At 27.9% G+C, this 18,324-nt stretch overlaps 4 protein-coding genes across 8 annotated transcripts; 2 read left to right on the top strand and 2 right to left on the bottom strand.

Annotated features, from left to right (window-relative positions):
* Positions 1-3,767: 3,767 nt before the first annotated feature.
* LOC119685099 lies at positions 3,768-5,440 on the top strand. 4 transcript variants are annotated; one of them, XM_038099301.1, is made up of 6 exons: positions 3,768-3,954; positions 4,074-4,275; positions 4,345-4,513; positions 4,571-4,875; positions 4,939-5,126; positions 5,222-5,440. In XM_038099301.1, the coding sequence occupies exons 2-5, from the start codon at positions 4,084-4,086 to the stop codon at positions 5,113-5,115; spliced, it is 843 nt and encodes a 280-aa protein (XP_037955229.1). In that variant the 5' UTR covers positions 3,768-3,954; positions 4,074-4,083; the 3' UTR covers positions 5,116-5,126; positions 5,222-5,440. The 4 variants fall into 4 exon arrangements, with proteins under 4 accessions (XP_037955229.1, XP_037955228.1, XP_037955227.1 ...); XM_038099300.1 differs by having other exon boundaries at positions 3,768-3,997; XM_038099299.1 differs by having other exon boundaries at positions 3,769-3,962.
* A 2,563-nt stretch (positions 5,441-8,003) lies between these two features.
* Positions 8,004-9,950, top strand: LOC119684756 (ejaculatory bulb-specific protein 3). The gene is made up of 2 exons (XM_038098870.1): positions 8,004-8,290; positions 9,673-9,950. Exons 1-2 carry the CDS (start codon positions 8,095-8,097, stop codon positions 9,816-9,818), a joined length of 342 nt encoding a protein of 113 aa, XP_037954798.1. The 5' UTR covers positions 8,004-8,094; the 3' UTR covers positions 9,819-9,950.
* A 1,154-nt stretch (positions 9,951-11,104) lies between these two features.
* LOC119684757 (probable protein BRICK1-B) lies at positions 11,105-12,517 on the bottom strand. Its single transcript, XM_038098871.1, has 2 exons — positions 12,321-12,517; positions 11,105-11,257 (listed from the first exon to the last, which is right to left on the bottom strand). The coding sequence occupies exons 1-2, from the start codon at positions 12,439-12,441 to the stop codon at positions 11,148-11,150; spliced, it is 231 nt and encodes a 76-aa protein (XP_037954799.1). The 5' UTR covers positions 12,442-12,517; the 3' UTR covers positions 11,105-11,147.
* A 2,323-nt stretch (positions 12,518-14,840) lies between these two features.
* Positions 14,841-17,248, bottom strand: LOC119681497 (LIM domain-binding protein 2-like). 2 transcript variants are annotated; one of them, XM_038094705.1, is made up of 2 exons: positions 17,143-17,248; positions 14,841-16,662 (listed from the first exon to the last, which is right to left on the bottom strand). In XM_038094705.1, the coding sequence occupies exon 2, from the start codon at positions 16,625-16,627 to the stop codon at positions 14,888-14,890; it is 1,740 nt and encodes a 579-aa protein (XP_037950633.1). In that variant the 5' UTR covers positions 16,628-16,662; positions 17,143-17,248; the 3' UTR covers positions 14,841-14,887. The 2 variants fall into 2 exon arrangements, with proteins under 2 accessions (XP_037950633.1, XP_037950635.1); XM_038094707.1 differs by lacking the exon at positions 17,143-17,248 and adding an exon at positions 17,037-17,110.
* Positions 17,249-18,324: the final 1,076 nt, after the last annotated feature.

Here is an 18,324-nt window from a genome sequence, read left to right as displayed (position 1 = left end):
TAAATGATGCTGATGTAATTATTTGATATACACATGTATGTACGTATTTTTGTGCAGACAATTTAGCACACTTTTTGCATATTATAATACTGCATATTTTATTTACAGACCCATATACTACACTTAATTGGCTTTTTTTCTCCAAACTAAGTTTATTTGCACACATGGACAAATTAAGAAATTTCATTAATATTCCCATATTCATAAAAATACGTTTATACACACGTAAATGTATGTATTCATTTAAGCCAGCGGCCAGACGATGACTAGTCTGTTATTTTATACCCAAAATCTATGTATAGCAATTTGTATACACATTGTTGCTGTATCGAAATTAACTTACCATAAATAAATATTTGAACTACGGAAAAATAAATTGTTTTTATGTAAAATTTATTTATTAAATTTGTGCATTTATTTAATCAATTAAAATTGCGACGTCCGTTACTTCGCGTAAAGAGAAACTACGGTGAATTTCAGCGCACTGCTCGGAATCCACCGTAGAGCACACATACACACCCGCACACTTGCACGAGACGTCGACGATTTGTGCAGTTGCACTAGCAACAAAATATTGACAATTGCACTACACCTCACCTCAGATTTCAAATAGTGTATTTTGTTGTTTCATTAAAATTTGGTTAAAATAAAATTGGCGAGTTTGATGAACAGATAAAACAGATTCTACACTAATTAAAGAGAAGAGCAACTGGTGTTCGTTAATGAATAACACATAACAGCCGATATTGTCTCGTTGCAGTGGACTTTGATAAAAATTGTGTTAATTAAATAATATCCAAATGCTTTTAACAGTTTATCATTGACATAATTTGATAGCGGCACTTAATTCTTACAATGTGATAGTAAATGTAATTACGAGCTAATAGTAATGAGATCTATTTCTATATTAACCATGTGTGTATTTAATTTACGATATGTCTGAGAAGGGAGTTTCTTTATGATTTACTTATTAAATGAAATTTTATGTTATGATGTCATCCATTATTTTGTAATTATTTATAAAAATTTAATGCTTAATTATTTAGTGTGTAAAAATACAAACATTAGAGTTTTAAATATTAAAAAGGATTTTCTTATATTAAAAGTATTTCTTTTGTATTTATGTGATAAATGATTTAAATCTCAAACTCTCGATTTGTTAAATTTACAAACTGGTACATAAGATTAAAATGCTCAAATACACATTTGACACTTAACGAATGTCCTCACTTTATTCTGTATATATCATTAAAAAGTGAATAATTAAAATTCATCAAAATATTGAAAGTAAAGAATGAAAAAAAGAAGTTAAAGAGAAGAAAATCTTAAAACTTCTTAAACTAATTTTCGTCAACTATTAAATTATATTGCTATACTAGTACTAAAATGCCAATCAAAAATTTGAGCTTATAGCCTCTACCATACCAATACCATTTTACGTCCCTTTACGGGAATCCTCCCAAGTCTATACTTTTAGACTTTATCTTCTTTAAATTTTTAATAAAACCATATTTATACAAAAAAAGAAACAACGCCACTACGCAAAAACGGAATATTATGAATTCTCAAATTATAAATTCCGTACATTAATTTTAACTATGCATATGAAAGCTCATACAACATCTTGATGATATAATATATCATACTAATTAAAAAGCGGTAATAAAAAAAAGTTGATCATTTTAGTTAAGCTTATTATATTCAAAAGCTTATTTTATCCAAACCCACTTTGAAGAAATCACAAAATACAATAACAAAAAAAAAAAAACAAAACAATGAACAGGAAAGGGGACACCAACGAAATACCTACTAGTTCTACGGTAGAAGACATGTCTATTGTTTTTATTATATATTATTGTTTTCACATTTTTCTACTATAAGTAGCACCAGTACGATATTTGTTAAATGAGTTGTTATATTCTGTTCTGATGAAGAAATTCAAAAATCTTTAAAATGTAGGCATATGTTTATATAAATATGTTTTCATTATCCACAACAAAATAATTTGTTATTACTGTAGAATCTCGAACAAATTACTATTATGCTACATTTAAAATTACAAATATTTTTTTTTTGACTAAATTCCTAAGTATTATCATATTCGGTCTATATTTGATATGTATACGAAATTAAGAGGTAGTCAAGGGGAACATATGAAGGCTTGTCTTATTCTTAACGAATAGGAACTTCCGTTATATGAAATATCAATGGCGAAGGTGTGGATCAATTGATATCACATTTCTGATTCGATTTTTTTTTCAGTAATGACAACTGATTTGATGTTGTCGCACTCTTACCCACTACTATAAACATGTATTTATTTTCCTATCATATTTAATTCAATTACAAATAAAATAAATTTAAGTTTTATACTTTCCAAACCTGCGTTTTGGTATATGATTCTAAAATTCAACAGACACCGTTCACATCAACTATTATAATTTTCAGGCAAGGAACGTGTTATTATATCATTATTATATTAAAGATTATATCTGTACAAAATCTATAAAGAACACAATCTTTGTCAAAAACGATATGCAAAATTGTTTTACAAAGACATACAAAAAATTATGTGGTCTAAGAATTTATTGTTCCCAGCTCATTGTGAGGCGACATACATACATATATTCTTGTTTCAATAGCTTTTATTTATTAAACTACTATAATATTATAAAAAGATAAAATATCACTACTTATGAAATAAATGTTCAAATTTAATATTTTGATTCAATATAATAAATGAAAAGTATTCATTTGGTCTTATTCCTTTTATTCTGTGTACAAACTAATTAGGTCTAACTCAAACCAATTATATCTGATATCAACTAATAAGGTCTACTGAACTATCTAATTAAATGCGTTTAATGTAAAGTTTTAATTATAATAAATATAATCACAGTTTGAATATCTTTACCGTAATTGTATGCATATATATTATAATAAAAGGCATTTATAATAAACTATTAAATTCAATGATGTTTTAATTAGTGAAGAATCTGCATTATTGCGAGAAGAGTTGCGCAGATAACCGTTGCGAATTGTAATAAAATGAGATCATTTAATGTTTATATTCTTATTTAAAAAAATAAATCAGTTTGATAAGATTTTATTCAGTATAATATAGTCGTTACATGTAGATTTTTGGTCTGAATTGAGTTATTACCTTTATTTTAGCATTATACTTGTTTTTTTAATTGATTATAAATATTAGATTGATATTATATAATAGATGCTTTGAGTACAACAATGATTCACGTAAAAAATCATAGACTTACAATAATTTAAAACTCAATTTACACCAGAACCTGTAACAATCCTCATTGATTTTTTTTTGGCTAAATTTTGAAAAAGAGAAAAGACCCCACCAGTACTGGTTTGTGTTAATTTTATTAACTTTTAGCCATTACCACTATAGTCTAACATAACTTAATATAAAGTTTCAGAAGAAGTAGTAATCACTTATTTTTGTGTTTTAACTTTAAAATATTAATTCATTTTTCGTGTCGAATATCTTTTTAAGTAAGTATACAAATAATCTAGTAGGTATGCATACTTTATAATAACGATATTATGACAGTATTATTTTTTTGAAGTGTGAAACTACCTAAATGTAATGTGTACATAAGAATGTCTTTTTAAAAATAATAACGTGTAAATCAAAAACAGCTGATAAATGATATCAACGTATTTTATTTCAAAATTGTTAAATTATTAAAATATTTCAAATCAATATTTTTTTTCAAGGTTTAACATTGAGCAACGTGAAATATGAAATATGTGTTGAAATTGTTTTTAAAATATTTTGTAACATTTTTTATATGAAAATTGGACATTTCGTATTGCGCATGAATCTTCCAGATATTGGTATAGATATTTACGTACACACATACCGTTACTTGCTACATATGTAATATAAAAAGAATCGATAAATATGTTTGCAATCTGTGGGATAAGGTTCGATAGTAAGAGTTATATATCAAAATAATGAAAAATTTTTGTGAGATAATGAAAATAAACAAAATATTTTGAATTATAAAAAAAACAAAAATATATAAAATATTTTCTTGCGGTAGTTAAAGGAAAATGGAAGCAAGAACACAAATAAATGTCCCGTATCGGCCAGGAGGCAAAAAGATGCGAAAACGTCGAGAATTAGATGCTCTTATTGCACATTCCTTAGCTAAACGAAACTTGTCTCGACGATCTAATGAAGGACTTTTCTTGCAAGACAAACTTATGTCAGCTTCAACTGATGATCCAGATGATTATACATTGGTATATAGAATCATTAACTAAACTGTTTAAAAATTCAATAATAAATTTATTTATATAAAACTTTATTAGCCCAAGGTTTATCACAGCAGTACCCGGAGAGGCAGAAAGTATATATTTTTCCGCGTTTGTGGACCTCTAATATTTATGACGTCATTTGCTTTGTTATTCGTGTTTATGTATTGGTATTATTTTGACTTACGGCAACAAATTTACGATAACAGACAGAAAATCGAGGAAGGTCTGAGTTTATTAAGAATAAGTGAATCATTTAAATAAATTTTGTCTTTTATTTAAGCCTATACTACAAGCCAAAATCTACCAGAAACGATGCAGCAGTGGCATGAAACATCGACATTACTGCTCAAGAACCAAACTGTAATATTTAAAAGGATAGAAGATTTTAAGCGCTTGTTAGAGTCCTTACAAAATAACTGCACTAATCTGGAAAATAAATCGCACTATATCAACGACGAAAAAATTGTTGCTAACTTCGGTGCAAGAATAGAGGCAATTGCTACTGATCTTGAGGGTATTAGAACCCATTATAAAACTTTGGCTGAGCAACAAGAAACTTTAAAAATGAATTTTGCGGAGCTTAAAGTAAATAATTAAATTTATATTTTTTATTTATATAACTAAAAATTCAAACATTAAATTATCTAGTCTAATGTGACGAATATTCTTAAGCTTGTGTTGGAGAAATATACGAATATAACGAAACCAATTACTTATGAACCTTCTACAAATACTACAATTCTAAATGATTTAAAGGAAGTGACTACGGAAAGCAGTGTTAATAAAACAATCGAACAATTGTCCAATGCATTGGAACACAAATAAATATACATTCTGTAAGAATTTTACAATATTACAAAAACAAAGACACTACATATAATTGATTACTAAGCCAGAGACATTATTCCTACGCTAATTCATTTCTTTTCAGAACCTTTTCCGTCCTACATCTAATAAAACTTTAAGTAAACGTATTCATTTTATTACAATTATGTTTCATATATGTTTTGTGTTAAGTGGATTTTAAGAATAATAAACATAATAATAATTTAATTTTAATCTAAGTAATCAAAATTTTGTAAATAGCAATGTGATTTAATCTTCGTTAATGTTTATTCATAAGTATCGTACGTGTTTTTAAAATAAAGTCATGAAGGAAAAGAAATAAATAAAATAATTTGATTTTTAAATGAATTATTATAACTGTTTAACGATTTATTCAGCAGAAAATTATGAATCGACAATTGGAAGGTTTTGTCTTTAAACATACTAAATACTTATAATAAAGTCTGTATGTAAAAAGTTCTAAGTGTTGAAAATAACAGTTTCGTTCTATTAGATAAGTATGAGGTGAATACAGTTGTTGGACAAGATTGTCTTTCTCTCATGCGTTCTTCATATTAACCTTAGATAAATTTTGAAGAGAATTGTCAATTTAAGTTTATTGTATCCTAATAACACATTTTTCATTTGGAAAATATAGAATACGTGTAATACAACTATCTAAAGAGATATACATGCAAAGACTTAATATAACATTTTTAAATCCATATATCTAAGAAGTAAAATTGAATATAAAAATATTAAAACTGCAGTAATGCTCAGAATAATACCGACAAAAAATTGAAATAATTAATCAAAAACGAAGATGTAACATACATTTACGTGTATTTGGCTAGAGTTTAGCAAAAAAAATTGATTCGCATGAGTAGGGCAGAATTTACATTTAGGTAACTTAATTAAGTTACATTAAGCATCAAAACAAAACATCCCATATTTAAATTAAAATTCAATAAATTAGGTATTTAAAACTTTAGGTATATTTAGATAATCTTAAGTTCAGTTATGTTTTATGACTGTTACACTTATGCCATTTACTTGCCAACTATGATATAGTTTACAGTAGGACGTCATTTTATCTTCAAATTGATTTCTTAATGAAGTTTGCCAACTTTCTAGTGACATATTGAAGTACGCTATCTATCGACAGCATTCATACATTATATAATCTAGAGTTTTTAAGAATAGAGCAATGAAATTGCATTTTTTTTTTGTATTACTGCAAATATTAATAATGTCAGATACTTACATATAGGCTTAGTTCGACGAGTGCTAAAATTAAACGTTTTAATAGAATTAAAGCACATATAAATCTTTATTTAAATGATCATTATATGTGTCGTTAATACATTATAATTTTTATAACTTAATTTAATGATATCCAAACAGATAATTACGCAGTAATGTTGCTAATATTGTAACATCACATGGCGATCCCGGAATCAATTGTAATAGTATTACTAACAAATTATTAGAACTTATTGGTTTTAGAACCCTCCAGTTATTTTAATAATATAATACTTATGTTTATAATCTTAACAATTGTCAAAATAAATCTGCTACATTGGGGGAAACATAGATGATGATATCTTATTATACCTATATATTTTGTAGAAATTGGAAAAAGAAATTCTCATGAAAGCAACGAAACTGATAGTACTCGCATCTTTAGAACTGTTACGCTTTATGGGCATGATATTGTTACTAAACTAAAAAAATCGGGACACTAAGAAAGGATTAACCGCAACTAGATGGACATATCCAGGCTATAAAGTTCTTGATAAAAACGAAATAGTAGATGAGATTACGAAAATTTCTGTTAGGTTGTCTTTTGAATAAAAAAAAACGACATACAAAAAATTTTTAAAAATCGACAACTTTGTTGACGAATATATGGAATAACAAGTAATGATGAGAACAGTGTAACCTGTTTCAAAATTGAGAAATCTAAACTCGATTTTTACTAGTACTATCACTGAAAAATTGCTAAGCTATAATAGGTATGCAATCTGTTCGTTGCAAATATATACAAGAGAGATATTACCAATAGTGACGAACGCAGACAACTGAAAAAAGAAGAATTCCGAACATCTCTTATGTTTGTTTCTTTAAATGCTTCTGATTGCTTGGGGAGATAGAGTATATCTCAGTAACGGAGCTATGAGAGTTCTTTACAAAGTATTTTTTACAAAGTCTGGTATCATTAGAGACCAATAGATTTACAGCCAGCAAGATTAACAATATTAGATATTGATAAAAAGCAGTTATAATTGTGTAAATTAAGAAAAAATGTTCATATCACGTAGGTACAAGGATATGGTACAATAGAATGAAGCATAGCTAATTGTTTAAGCGAAGGATATAGAATAGAATAACAGCATTCTATGAACAAAAATTTAAAACTATTTACTGGTTAAATATTTATTGTAACAAATTATTCTGGTTACTAAATTAGTACGCAAATGCTGCCTTAATTAACTAACAATTTTTGTATATTTTTCGAAGAAAGAATTATATTAATTGATATTAACATAATATTGATTATATTACAATATTAATAAAATATTGACTCAACGTTAAACTTTATTTTACAACGACCTGTCAAAAAATATATATAAATTTTCTATTTTATAGTAATGTTTGAAAAAAATGTAAAGCTTTGCAAGGATAGAAGCAAAGCCTAAGAAGGAACCTTAAAAAACATGAATATTTAAATGTCATAGCACATATATACATATATACTAGATATGATTGAAGTAATCTGATGATAATGTGTATCTATATATACGTTTATTTATCCAAATAATTGCGCATGCTTTTCTCATGTAGAAAAATACGGTGACAATAAAGGAAAAGGTTATTATTCATAGCGACATCCAGCATTCCGTATTTATATCCTTATATAGTGAAATTGAGAATTTCTTTAGATATTCAAATACGAATACATTTTACTTAAATAGTAATATGTTTACTTTAAATCGTCAAACTTTTTATAAAACATTAACCACATCGCTTTTTCTTGTTATATTGTTTGCAATAACTACAGATGCTGATGAGAAAAATATTAACAAATTATTAAATAATCAAGCAATTGTTAGTCGACAAATAATGTGTGTGCTAGAAAAAAGTCCGTGTGACCAGCTCGGCAGACAGTTAAAAGGTAAGTTCAAATAAATCAAAAATATCAACATACCTAAATAAATAAATGCCTTAATCTTTATATAAGCTTTTCTTTAAAATAATATGAATGTAGAGTTGAAATAAAATCATAAACCAAAGTACTTTAACAAGTGCAATATTTACAATTAATTTAAAATTCACAAAACAGTTTCATATGACCTAAAAAGTATCTGCAACCTTGAAAAAATTAAGATTGTGTTACTTTGTTTCTATAAGACAAACATTACAGATGCGTGTTTAGAGTTCTTCATACTTGGAAGCCAAAATGGATTCCGGTCTATATAACAGACTTTTTACGAAATTTGTTCAGCTACAACATTAAAAATAGCGTTTCATATATCAGAAACCATTATAACACCAATAATAATGTTTATATTCGTCAATTTTTAAATATACACTAACAACTACTGTCTTTTTTAGAATTTATCCACAATTATTTTTAAATCTTCTTACTCTTAATTTGCATTTTATTATTTGCAAATCAATGCTTTAGTTCACCACTTACACACAAGACGTCAAAGATAAGTAACTCATGAATGTATCTGGTATTATTAATTGTTAAAATAAAAAAATTTAAATATAATAGATAAAATTTCTTTGCGAAATTATTTAAAGAATGTCACTACAGTGATTGAATTGAGTTCCTTATAGAATATATTAACACCAAGTTTGTATTCAAGTTTTGAGTCACTTATGAGATCACCTTATTTTTAACCTAGTCTCGTCTTGTAGGGATACAAGTAAAGAACTTACGATCAAGTGGTGAAGGTGTTGCACCCTAGCAAATATTAGGAATGACAGTTGGAGTCAAGTGTCCTGTGCCTACTTTGGATCATAAGCTATTAGTGTGAAGCCTATTCGTATTATTTTAGGTTTGCTGTCGAGTCCGAAGGTCACTTAACAGCCAGTGGAGAACAACAAATGTTCTGATTGAACTTATCGAAAGAGTAATAATTCTTGTAGCCTTGTCTAGGAATTTTTATTAACTATTTCAAACAAGACGACCCACTACAGTAGGCAGTAGAACAGAAACATTGCTTCCCCTACTGCCGAATAAATCCACAGAATTACTAAATGATTTTAAACACATTTCCAACCTATGGATTTCTAACAACTGCCGAAAGCTGCAGAATATCCTCCATACCCTTTATTTATATTGATTTCTTGAATTAGTTTAGGATCTACATTAAGTTCCAGATGTTTCACTTGAGTTAGCTTCAACTCAATATTATCTAGTTTTGGAAGGCTGACATATGCTTTATATATTACATTTGAATTTGAATTATTTTGTACTTTAGATTGTAGTTTCAAATATTTTATATTTAACAGTTATAAATAATGTTTTATTTTTAATATTTTTAGCTGCACTTCCAGAAGTGATTGTACGAAAATGCCGTAATTGCTCGCCTCAACAAGCCGAAAACGCTCAAAAACTTACAACATTTTTGCAAACTAGATATCCTGATGTTTGGACAATGCTTCTTAAAAAATATCAAAATGCTGATTAGATGCTTAAGCTAGAATAAATCTTCCTATATTACTTATATTTTAATAGGATTATTAAGAACGATTCGAAAATTTAAAGCACGCTTTGTAACGTAAAGATATACATATATAAAAAACGACATACACGACGAACTAGTCAACATAAAATTGTCATTTAAAGAATTTTTAAGTATATAATAACAAAAAAAAAAAATTCAATGTCTTTTAAAACATAAAATTTTAATACATAAATAAATACTATATCCGCTTTAATTTTTGATTTGAAAAGCTTTCATCTAAACAATCAAAAACTTAGTATTATAGCTTTAAATCAGAAATAAAATTAAATATATTAATAATAAGCATTTCTTTTAATTAAAGTAAAGCAATAAAAAAATTGATTAAGTAAAAATTAAAAGATAAAATTGAGTTTGATTGATGACAGATAGTACATGGCAGACCAAAAATGCATATATCACATTAAAGTTTCTTTAGTTTTGGGTATGTAGCTTTGTTTGCAATTAACGGTTTCCGACAAGTATATCTTTTCATCATATGCTATTAATATATAATGGTGCGGAAATTACTATTGTAAAGTGTTTTATTAATAGAAGAAGTATTGAGATTTAGTGACTTCCTTTTTATGTTGCAGGGAGGGTTGTGATAGTTTTTATACGTCTTTGTCATCACCCTATACGTTTTTTCATCACATTTTACGTTTCCTTCTACACCTCCAATGTCCCAGAATTCAAAACAAGTAAATTGTTTGCTTGTATTTAGGTTCATTCCTACAAGCAGTACTATGACCATACAATACTTAAAATCAACAAAAATAAATTTTTCACAATAAAATATACATACTTTTAATATTTGTGCAGCATTTGAGCTATTAAATCAATATCCATGTGTTTACATTTATTATTGTTTTCTATATTGTTTATATTAGTAATAATTGTGACATACAAAATAATGTCAAGAAAATGTTTCAATTACTTTAAATTGGGTAACACCAAATTTATTGTATTATAAGAAATAAACTAATAATTTATATTTACTAAAAATACGTAAATTTTTATTTCAATACGATCAATATGCATATTTGGCATTTTTTTGTATTGCAAATACAAAGTCAGTTTTGCAAAAATTTAAAATTGTGTTATGCTACATTAGTGTTTTTATCAAAAACAATATTTATTGATATAATACATATATAATTTAATCTATTTAGTTCAAATAAAAGTAGTAAATAAAACAGTTCCGAATATGAAATAGTATATATATATATATATATGCATTAAAACAGTCAGTGTTTTAAAAAGCAATTATATTTATTTAGAGAACAGAAAATATGTTTATGTCAGCGTTTCACCTTGCGTAACACAAGCCTCCAAATAATCAATACGTCGTTCTAAAATTGTTAATTTTTCATTCAAAACTGCCAAACGGGACCTGCACGACATATCTGAAAAATACAAATTAAGTTGTAGATATAGTGTGTTGTTTCAAAATGCTTTGCGATATAAAAAAAATTTACATTCTATGAATATATAAATATATATATATATGAACAATAATATTAACTATTTTTTAAAATTCATTTTTCATTTAGAAAGTTTTTAACAGGTTTCTATATTGTATATCGCAATTGTAAGAAAAATTCATATCATCGTAGCACTGAGGTGATAACAAGTGCGTTGTACCTCTTTTTGTCATTGGCAGTGACAATTAACAATATATCTAAAAGCGTATAAAAGGGTTTTACCTAACTAATATGAGATATAATTTCCTTTTTTCAACAGTTTAAAAGAATATTTTATTTTGATTTAATTAAAGAAGTAAAACCCATATACCATCACATTACAGAAAAAAACAACAACTAAATTTATAACATTATTATTTATGAAAAATTAAAAAGAAATACTATAAAATTAATGTACAAAAAAATAATATTTAAAATCCAATTTAATTGATGCAACCATAACATCAATAAATTAAAAACTGTTGTTTTCTTAAGTGTTTCTTTCAAGTATAATAATGCTACTAATCGCGAATGCTACTTGATCGTCATAAATAACAATCTTCTGGATTCTACACAAAATTGGTTCAAGTGCAAGAAGAACTGGTCAACTACAGTTAATTTTTTTAGCTCGTTTTAGGAGCGACGAATAACTGTTGGTCGTCTGAACAAGAGATTTCGCGTCATAAACTCTTCCACAACTATAACTGCAACGGTTTTCAGTCACCACCACTTCCGTTGGAGTTACACCTTTCACTTGATGAAATTGTCCAACGAGAAACAACAAAAACAATAAATTAATTTACTAAATCAGTTAAACTAAATAAATTTTTTCGCAATTTTAGTTTAATAACATTTCTAGAAATATTAACCCTTATATGTAATAAATCAATTGTAAAATAAATATTTACCTAACTCAAACTAAATAAATATATATTAATTATTATATTAATATCAATATTTCTTTAATACTGACACAATTTGTAAATATCTTCGGTGTTTTACATACCAAAGGAATTAAGAAAATCTGTTATCCTTTTGATACTGGCTGTGATCACTTCAATATATTCCCGATTTGCCCAGTCTTGATGTATTTGCTTTTGTATGGCTTCTCTATGGACTCCACTCATTTTATTAAATATTTTTATATTTTATTAGTAATAATAATTCAGTCCAAATATTAGTGGCATATTAAGCGCAGGGTGGTACAATTAATTATTAGTATTGCCAGACTTTTTGTTCTAAAATGTTAATCGATACATTTTGCATCACATCACAAACAAAAATAAAACGAAATGAAAAATAAATGTTATAGAAATATTATTATTATTATATTTGTATACATATATACATAAAATTTTTATAATCTTTTTCTTGTGCTTGATTAAAAAAGTGCTGATACAGAATAAATCATCTTCTTTTATATAAAAAGAAAGTTGCAAAATCTTTAGCGAAATTTATTAAATTTTTTAGATTTAAATTAATTTAAAATTTAATTAAGTCATACATCTCTATTACATATAATTTTATTTTATTTTTAATTTATACAACTCATTTAAATTATTGTAATTATATACATTTGTAGATATTTCATATACATAAAAAATATATATTATTATTTATAATTAATTTTATATAACTTAATAAATTAATGAATTGCAAGCAAAAACATTTTTAATTTTGCTAGCTTTTAACTAAATAGAACATTAATAATCTACTTTTACGCTCATATCACCATAAAATCCTACTTACAAACAGTTTAGTACTAGATTATATCATTGTATCATACACATAATGATTTAAATATGTAAATCAAGAAATACTTTTTTTTATAAATTTTTAATAAAAACATTCAACTTTATTCAATTATAACACACAAATTAGAAATTAAATAAATTTCAAGATTTATATACATAAATCAAATATATATAGTCATCGTAATGTCAATATTGGTTTGTTTTAAATTAGCTTTCATAGGAACGGAACTGACATATAAACGGAATGCTATTTTTTTTTGCAATAGGTGGAAAGCATCGCAAGCCACAGTGTGGGACTTGAACTCACTAAAACCACCCCTTAGGAATGAAAATGGATGCCGCGAATAGCGGATGCAATCCTATTCTAGTAATCAACGGCAGAGAGAGAACAGAGAGGCTTTAAGCGAAACTAAATTCATCTAAGTCAGAAAACGTGGACCATATTAGTGGTGTCTTGGTGAAGGGGGTTGGGGTCAGTGTAACTTTGCAGGGAGTCTAGCTAGCCGCATCTTAGCAACCAGCTAAGATAAGTTGGCACTTAATAGACCGTTACACAGTCTAGTCATATTAAGGCATATTCAAAGAAACGCCGAGTGAGAGAAAGTTGGTTGGGGGCCTATTAGGGAATATGAGCAACGATACGATATCAGTGCCAGGAACTGAGTGCAGCTCTCAGAGGGAGGAGGTATCAATACTTGCATGGGTTGCGTTTGACAGGGAGGATTTGGTAATATTAGTAAAGAAAATTTGCGCAAAGTCACCGCGAGAGCGGTTTTAAAGTCCTCTTCATAATAAGGAAAGGGGAAACTCTTCAAAAGAACTGGAGTAGTCCCTTTTGGGGGATGGACGCAAAGGTCGGGATTTGCATCTGCTTGAGGAGAGCATAGTGTTGTTCAGCCCCTTCATCGAGACTGAACTCGCTAAAGAGGAGGTTAGGGACCTCTTCCTACATTTTAAGTCAAAACTAACGAAAACAAAAAATACAAAAGCAGAGTTGATAAAATTAATAATACAAAAAAAAATAAAAAATGCAGCACAAAATAACACCAGCAGAAAATAATAAATAAAAAAAACAGCACAAACAGCGCAAACAGAAAATTAAGGGTACAAAACAGCACTAACAGAAAATAAAAGGTGGTACAGAACAGTACCAACAGAAAATATATAAAGTGGCACAAAACAGCACTAACAGAAAAAAACTGTATATTCATTGTGTGCAGTATAATTCTCATATTGATTCGTTTTAGTCCTTCGTCGAAGTAGAATTACGGCAGTAACCGAATGCTATATGTATGCTGTATAATTCACATCATGTTTTTATAATGATTATAATTGTAACTAATATAGCACTTATATACTTTGTTTAATATTATATATAAAATCATACGTACAGTTGCATTAAAAAAGTCACGATAGAAAATTTTACGAATTTATGAACTTTATTACTAAATACTAATGTTTTGAGTTTTGCATAACCGAAGTTTTAATAGTGCAAAAACATAATTTGAAATTAATACTTGTTTCTGAAAAGTTCAAAAATCTTTTTACATTAAATATTTTATAGCAGATATTTATAAAATAGCTTATCTAAAACTTAGGTAGATTTAATGAAGTGTACTTGTAAACCACATATATTTATATATCAATTCTCTATAACAATATGTATAAGAAAGCAGATTCTATTTTTAAGAAATTTGATGGATATAGATTACCTATATCCTGTATATACTACTAAAACAAAACAAACGAAATTTTGTCAAAATTCTGTGACAGAGCTTTATTAATATATTTTACATATGCTTAAAAGATATAAATTACTTTATTGTGACACGATTGGACTTTTTTTGTCTATTTCAGAGAGGTTGGCATTATTTTGCGGAACTACTCCATTACCCGGACTGGATGCTATATTCCCTGTTCTATCAAGATTCCAAGGATTTGACCCTGAAATTGGAGAATCCGCATGTCCAAATCCTGGATGATTATCGTGTTCAACTGCATTAGACCCATCATATTGAGTGTTTTCAAGTCTGGTTATTAATCTTTCATCCTCTTCACCAAATTCACCACCCATTAATGTAGGTTCGCCTACTACCATAACATCTTGAGAAGAAAGTGAGAAATTTGGTCCAGACGGTGATCTTTTTTGATTAGTTACATTTTGGGCACCAGGATTTGCCCCTCCTCCTGAATTTGATCCTTTTCTTTTACGTCTCTTATTTGCTGGTCGTTGTGGATCTTTTTTACCAGGTGGTGCAACCATTCTTTGCCATTTTTGAAAAAGTGTAGTTTTTAAACAGTCACGTGGACTTAAAGCATATGCTTTGTGCCGCGACATAAGTTCTTGCATTGGCTCTAATATAACACATAACCGTAAATAATTAAGTGTTGAGTTTGTTATTCCAGCACGCGTAATATTTTTTGTAATTTGATCAAGTAGCATTGGATCAGGTGGAAGTGACGAACCTATTACCGACCGAGGAATAAGCTCTCTGTGTCCTTTGATTGTCATATGCCAAGATTTAATACGCATATAGTCATCATATATGAATTCTAATATAAGTCTTGCGTCAGCACATACTTTCGTAAAAAATGGTTTCCCATGTTGTGTAATAACTGTGCATTGATCACAGTCCAATGTTATCGAAGTATTGTGAAAAGATTCCTTAGCATGTTTAAGTTGAAAATATAAATCAGAAACGCCACCTTCATATATGCTACGGAAAAATCTTGGTATTAAAGTACGTCCAATTGTATATCGTTTTGGACCATCTTCTAAACAAAATAAAATTGTTAATCTAGCATCGTCTTCAAAAAATTCTGTTGTGAAAGAATCCCACCAACAGTTATCACTTTCTTCGGTACGTTGTTGTAGACGTTTATTAAGTTCAAAAACACGGTGTTCAGTGTGACTGAAATATGTATTATGTCGTCTAAACCCTTGGTCGAGACGATCAAGTTGTTGAGATGCACCCATCATAGGATGCGTACCGTGCCCGAAAGGTGCAGTAGGTGGCAACGCGTTAAACTGTCCAACTCCAAATACAGATTGTGAAGGATAGTGACCAGAATGACCACTATTAAAAGGAGTGCCAGAACTTGCTGGTCGATTAAATTGTGACAAACCAGAAGAAGGAGATCCGAATGGACCACCAACTGGACCATTAAAATTAGCAGATCCTGCGGATTGCACATAATTATTGCCTAAACCTTGTTGACCGACAGGACCAGGCGTTGAAGAACCTGAGGGAGCAGGAGATGAAGTATATTGTGGTGTATTTGAACCAGGTTGATTCGAGTTTTGGAACACCATTGATTGATTACCAGCGGGTGATGATTGACCGGCTTGCGAATACTGCGTACCAGACGAATTGAATGGAATAGAATTTTGAGGAAATCCACTTTGACTTACTCCATCTGGATTAATAGCATTTGCATTATTTGCATTGGATAAATGAGGCGCACCTTCATTGACGCCTTTCCAGCTATTGTCATCTAATGCTGCTTGGGCAGCCATTGCTGACGCTGAATTCATACCTCTGCGGTTCATGCCTATCATTCTTAAGCCGGAATATTTATATGAGCATCAACAACCTGCAATTTAAAAATAATTCTGTTACTAAATAAACTTAAATAAATTACACACAAAGAAATCAAATCAAAAGCAATAATAAACTAATTTCTTTTAAATTGCATTCAATTTTCTCGTTTTTAAATGTATGGATGTTTTAAGATTTCTGTGTTTAATAGTAAAATAATGGTGTTTAATCCCAAAATGAAATAAACAATTTTGTATGTATACAAAAAAATTCAAAGCTGCACATTTTATTTGCTTTTGTAATAACAATTATACTAATATTTTTATGATCATAAAACATTACTATCACATTTAAAATTATATTACCAAAATTCACAATGTTATAAAAGTGTATAACTTCAAAACAGACATTTAATATAATCACACCTACATACAACTTTTTCAGGTAAAACATTAACTCCATCGATTTATTTCACAAACAAAAAAATGCCGACCAATGTTAAATTATCAACTGGTACAACATATTATATACGTACCACAACTTTGTTTCAATAATATACAGTATTCAAATTTTTTATAAATCAATATCGAACATAAAACAATTATAAAATGTTTTTCTATATTTTCCACATTAGCGATGACAAAAACAACGTATGAGTAGATTGTTATCGATAACATGAAATTTTTTGTGTGAGTGTTTGCATTTGTGACAGAAGTGACGAGCGCAAATGCGATTTCGGGGCGAAAATTTTAAGTGATTAAATACATTGAATTTTATTAAATTTTTATATTGTAAATAACAAAAAAAAAAAAGAATTGTTAATAAACATATTGTGTATTAAATTGTGTACTCTAATATTAAGTTATTTTTTTTTTCAAATTAACTTAATTTTGTAAAAATGAAATTAAGTTAATTTCGAAAGTGTTCATACTGCACCCAAATTAAGGAAATCATGTGTTTACAAATCAAATATTAAAAATTATATGCTCCAAACACCATTTGTACCTGGGAAATTTCAAAAGTTGATCATTATAACTATAAAGGATAGCATTCAGTAGTTTTATTAGCTTTAGTAAATTTCAGGCAGTGAATTATTATTTTTTACTCTATTTTAAATTAATTACAGTTACAGTTTTTTCTCTATATTCAAATTTAAACATTTGCCCTACTTTCAAAAAATTTTCCCCGTTTTATTAAATTCAACTGTCACTGACATTTATTTAAGGAAAAATCTCAACTTTATCCTTTGCTTAAAATTTATCTTACGCATAGTTGCATTTGAAATGTCCCTTAATTTTAGCCTTCGATTCAACGAAATTTTTCTTTTCGTTCTAAGGTTAGAAATTCATTATAACCTTAAAACTGAATTTTGTGTGGAAAAAAACAACTTAATATCACTGAAACGAAGCTGAAATAAAGATTTTTGCGAAATTAAGGTGTGTCTGAACATAGTATAAGTGAACTAATTATGTGATAAAAATATAGAATTTACTTCGGATACATACATACACATATATGTTTTTGTAATAAGCTAAAAAAATTTTTCTTCCTAATTCTATCTTCTCACATAAAATACTGTTTTGTGAAAAAAATATGTAAAATAACTGTTAATGTAACATTGGTAGTATATATTTAAAATAGGTCGCAGTGTAATGATTTCCGGACAGTTATAATTCTCTGAATTTATGCTTTAATATTTATTGTGGATATGTAAAAC

This window comes from Teleopsis dalmanni, chromosome 2, assembly GCF_002237135.1.
Source record: "Teleopsis dalmanni isolate 2A chromosome 2, ASM223713v2, whole genome shotgun sequence".
NCBI lineage: Eukaryota > Metazoa > Arthropoda > Insecta > Diptera > Diopsidae > Teleopsis > Teleopsis dalmanni.
This window is presented reverse-complemented; position numbering and strand designations above follow the sequence as displayed.

Excerpts from the sequence above, each read along its gene's own strand:
- LOC119685099 (XM_038099301.1), top strand. The coding sequence starts at position 4,084 with ATGGAAGCAAGAACACAAATAAATGTCCCGTATCGGCCAGGAGGCAAA. Across the intron at positions 4,514-4,570 it reads CAGACAGAAAATCGAGGAAG|CCTATACTACAAGCCAAAAT; the intron begins GTCTGAGTTTAT and ends CTTTTATTTAAG. Across the intron at positions 4,876-4,938 it reads TGAATTTTGCGGAGCTTAAA|TCTAATGTGACGAATATTCT; the intron begins GTAAATAATTAA and ends TAAATTATCTAG.
- LOC119684756 (XM_038098870.1), top strand. The coding sequence starts at position 8,095 with ATGTTTACTTTAAATCGTCAAACTTTTTATAAAACATTAACCACATCG. Across the intron at positions 8,291-9,672 it reads GCTCGGCAGACAGTTAAAAG|CTGCACTTCCAGAAGTGATT; the intron begins GTAAGTTCAAAT and ends TAATATTTTTAG.
- LOC119684757 (XM_038098871.1), bottom strand. The coding sequence starts at position 12,441 with ATGAGTGGAGTCCATAGAGAAGCCATACAAAAGCAAATACATCAAGAC. Across the intron at positions 11,258-12,320 it reads AGATTTTCTTAATTCCTTTG|ATATGTCGTGCAGGTCCCGT; the intron begins GTATGTAAAACA and ends TGTATTTTTCAG.
- LOC119681497 (XM_038094705.1), bottom strand. The coding sequence starts at position 16,627 with ATGATAGGCATGAACCGCAGAGGTATGAATTCAGCGTCAGCAATGGCT.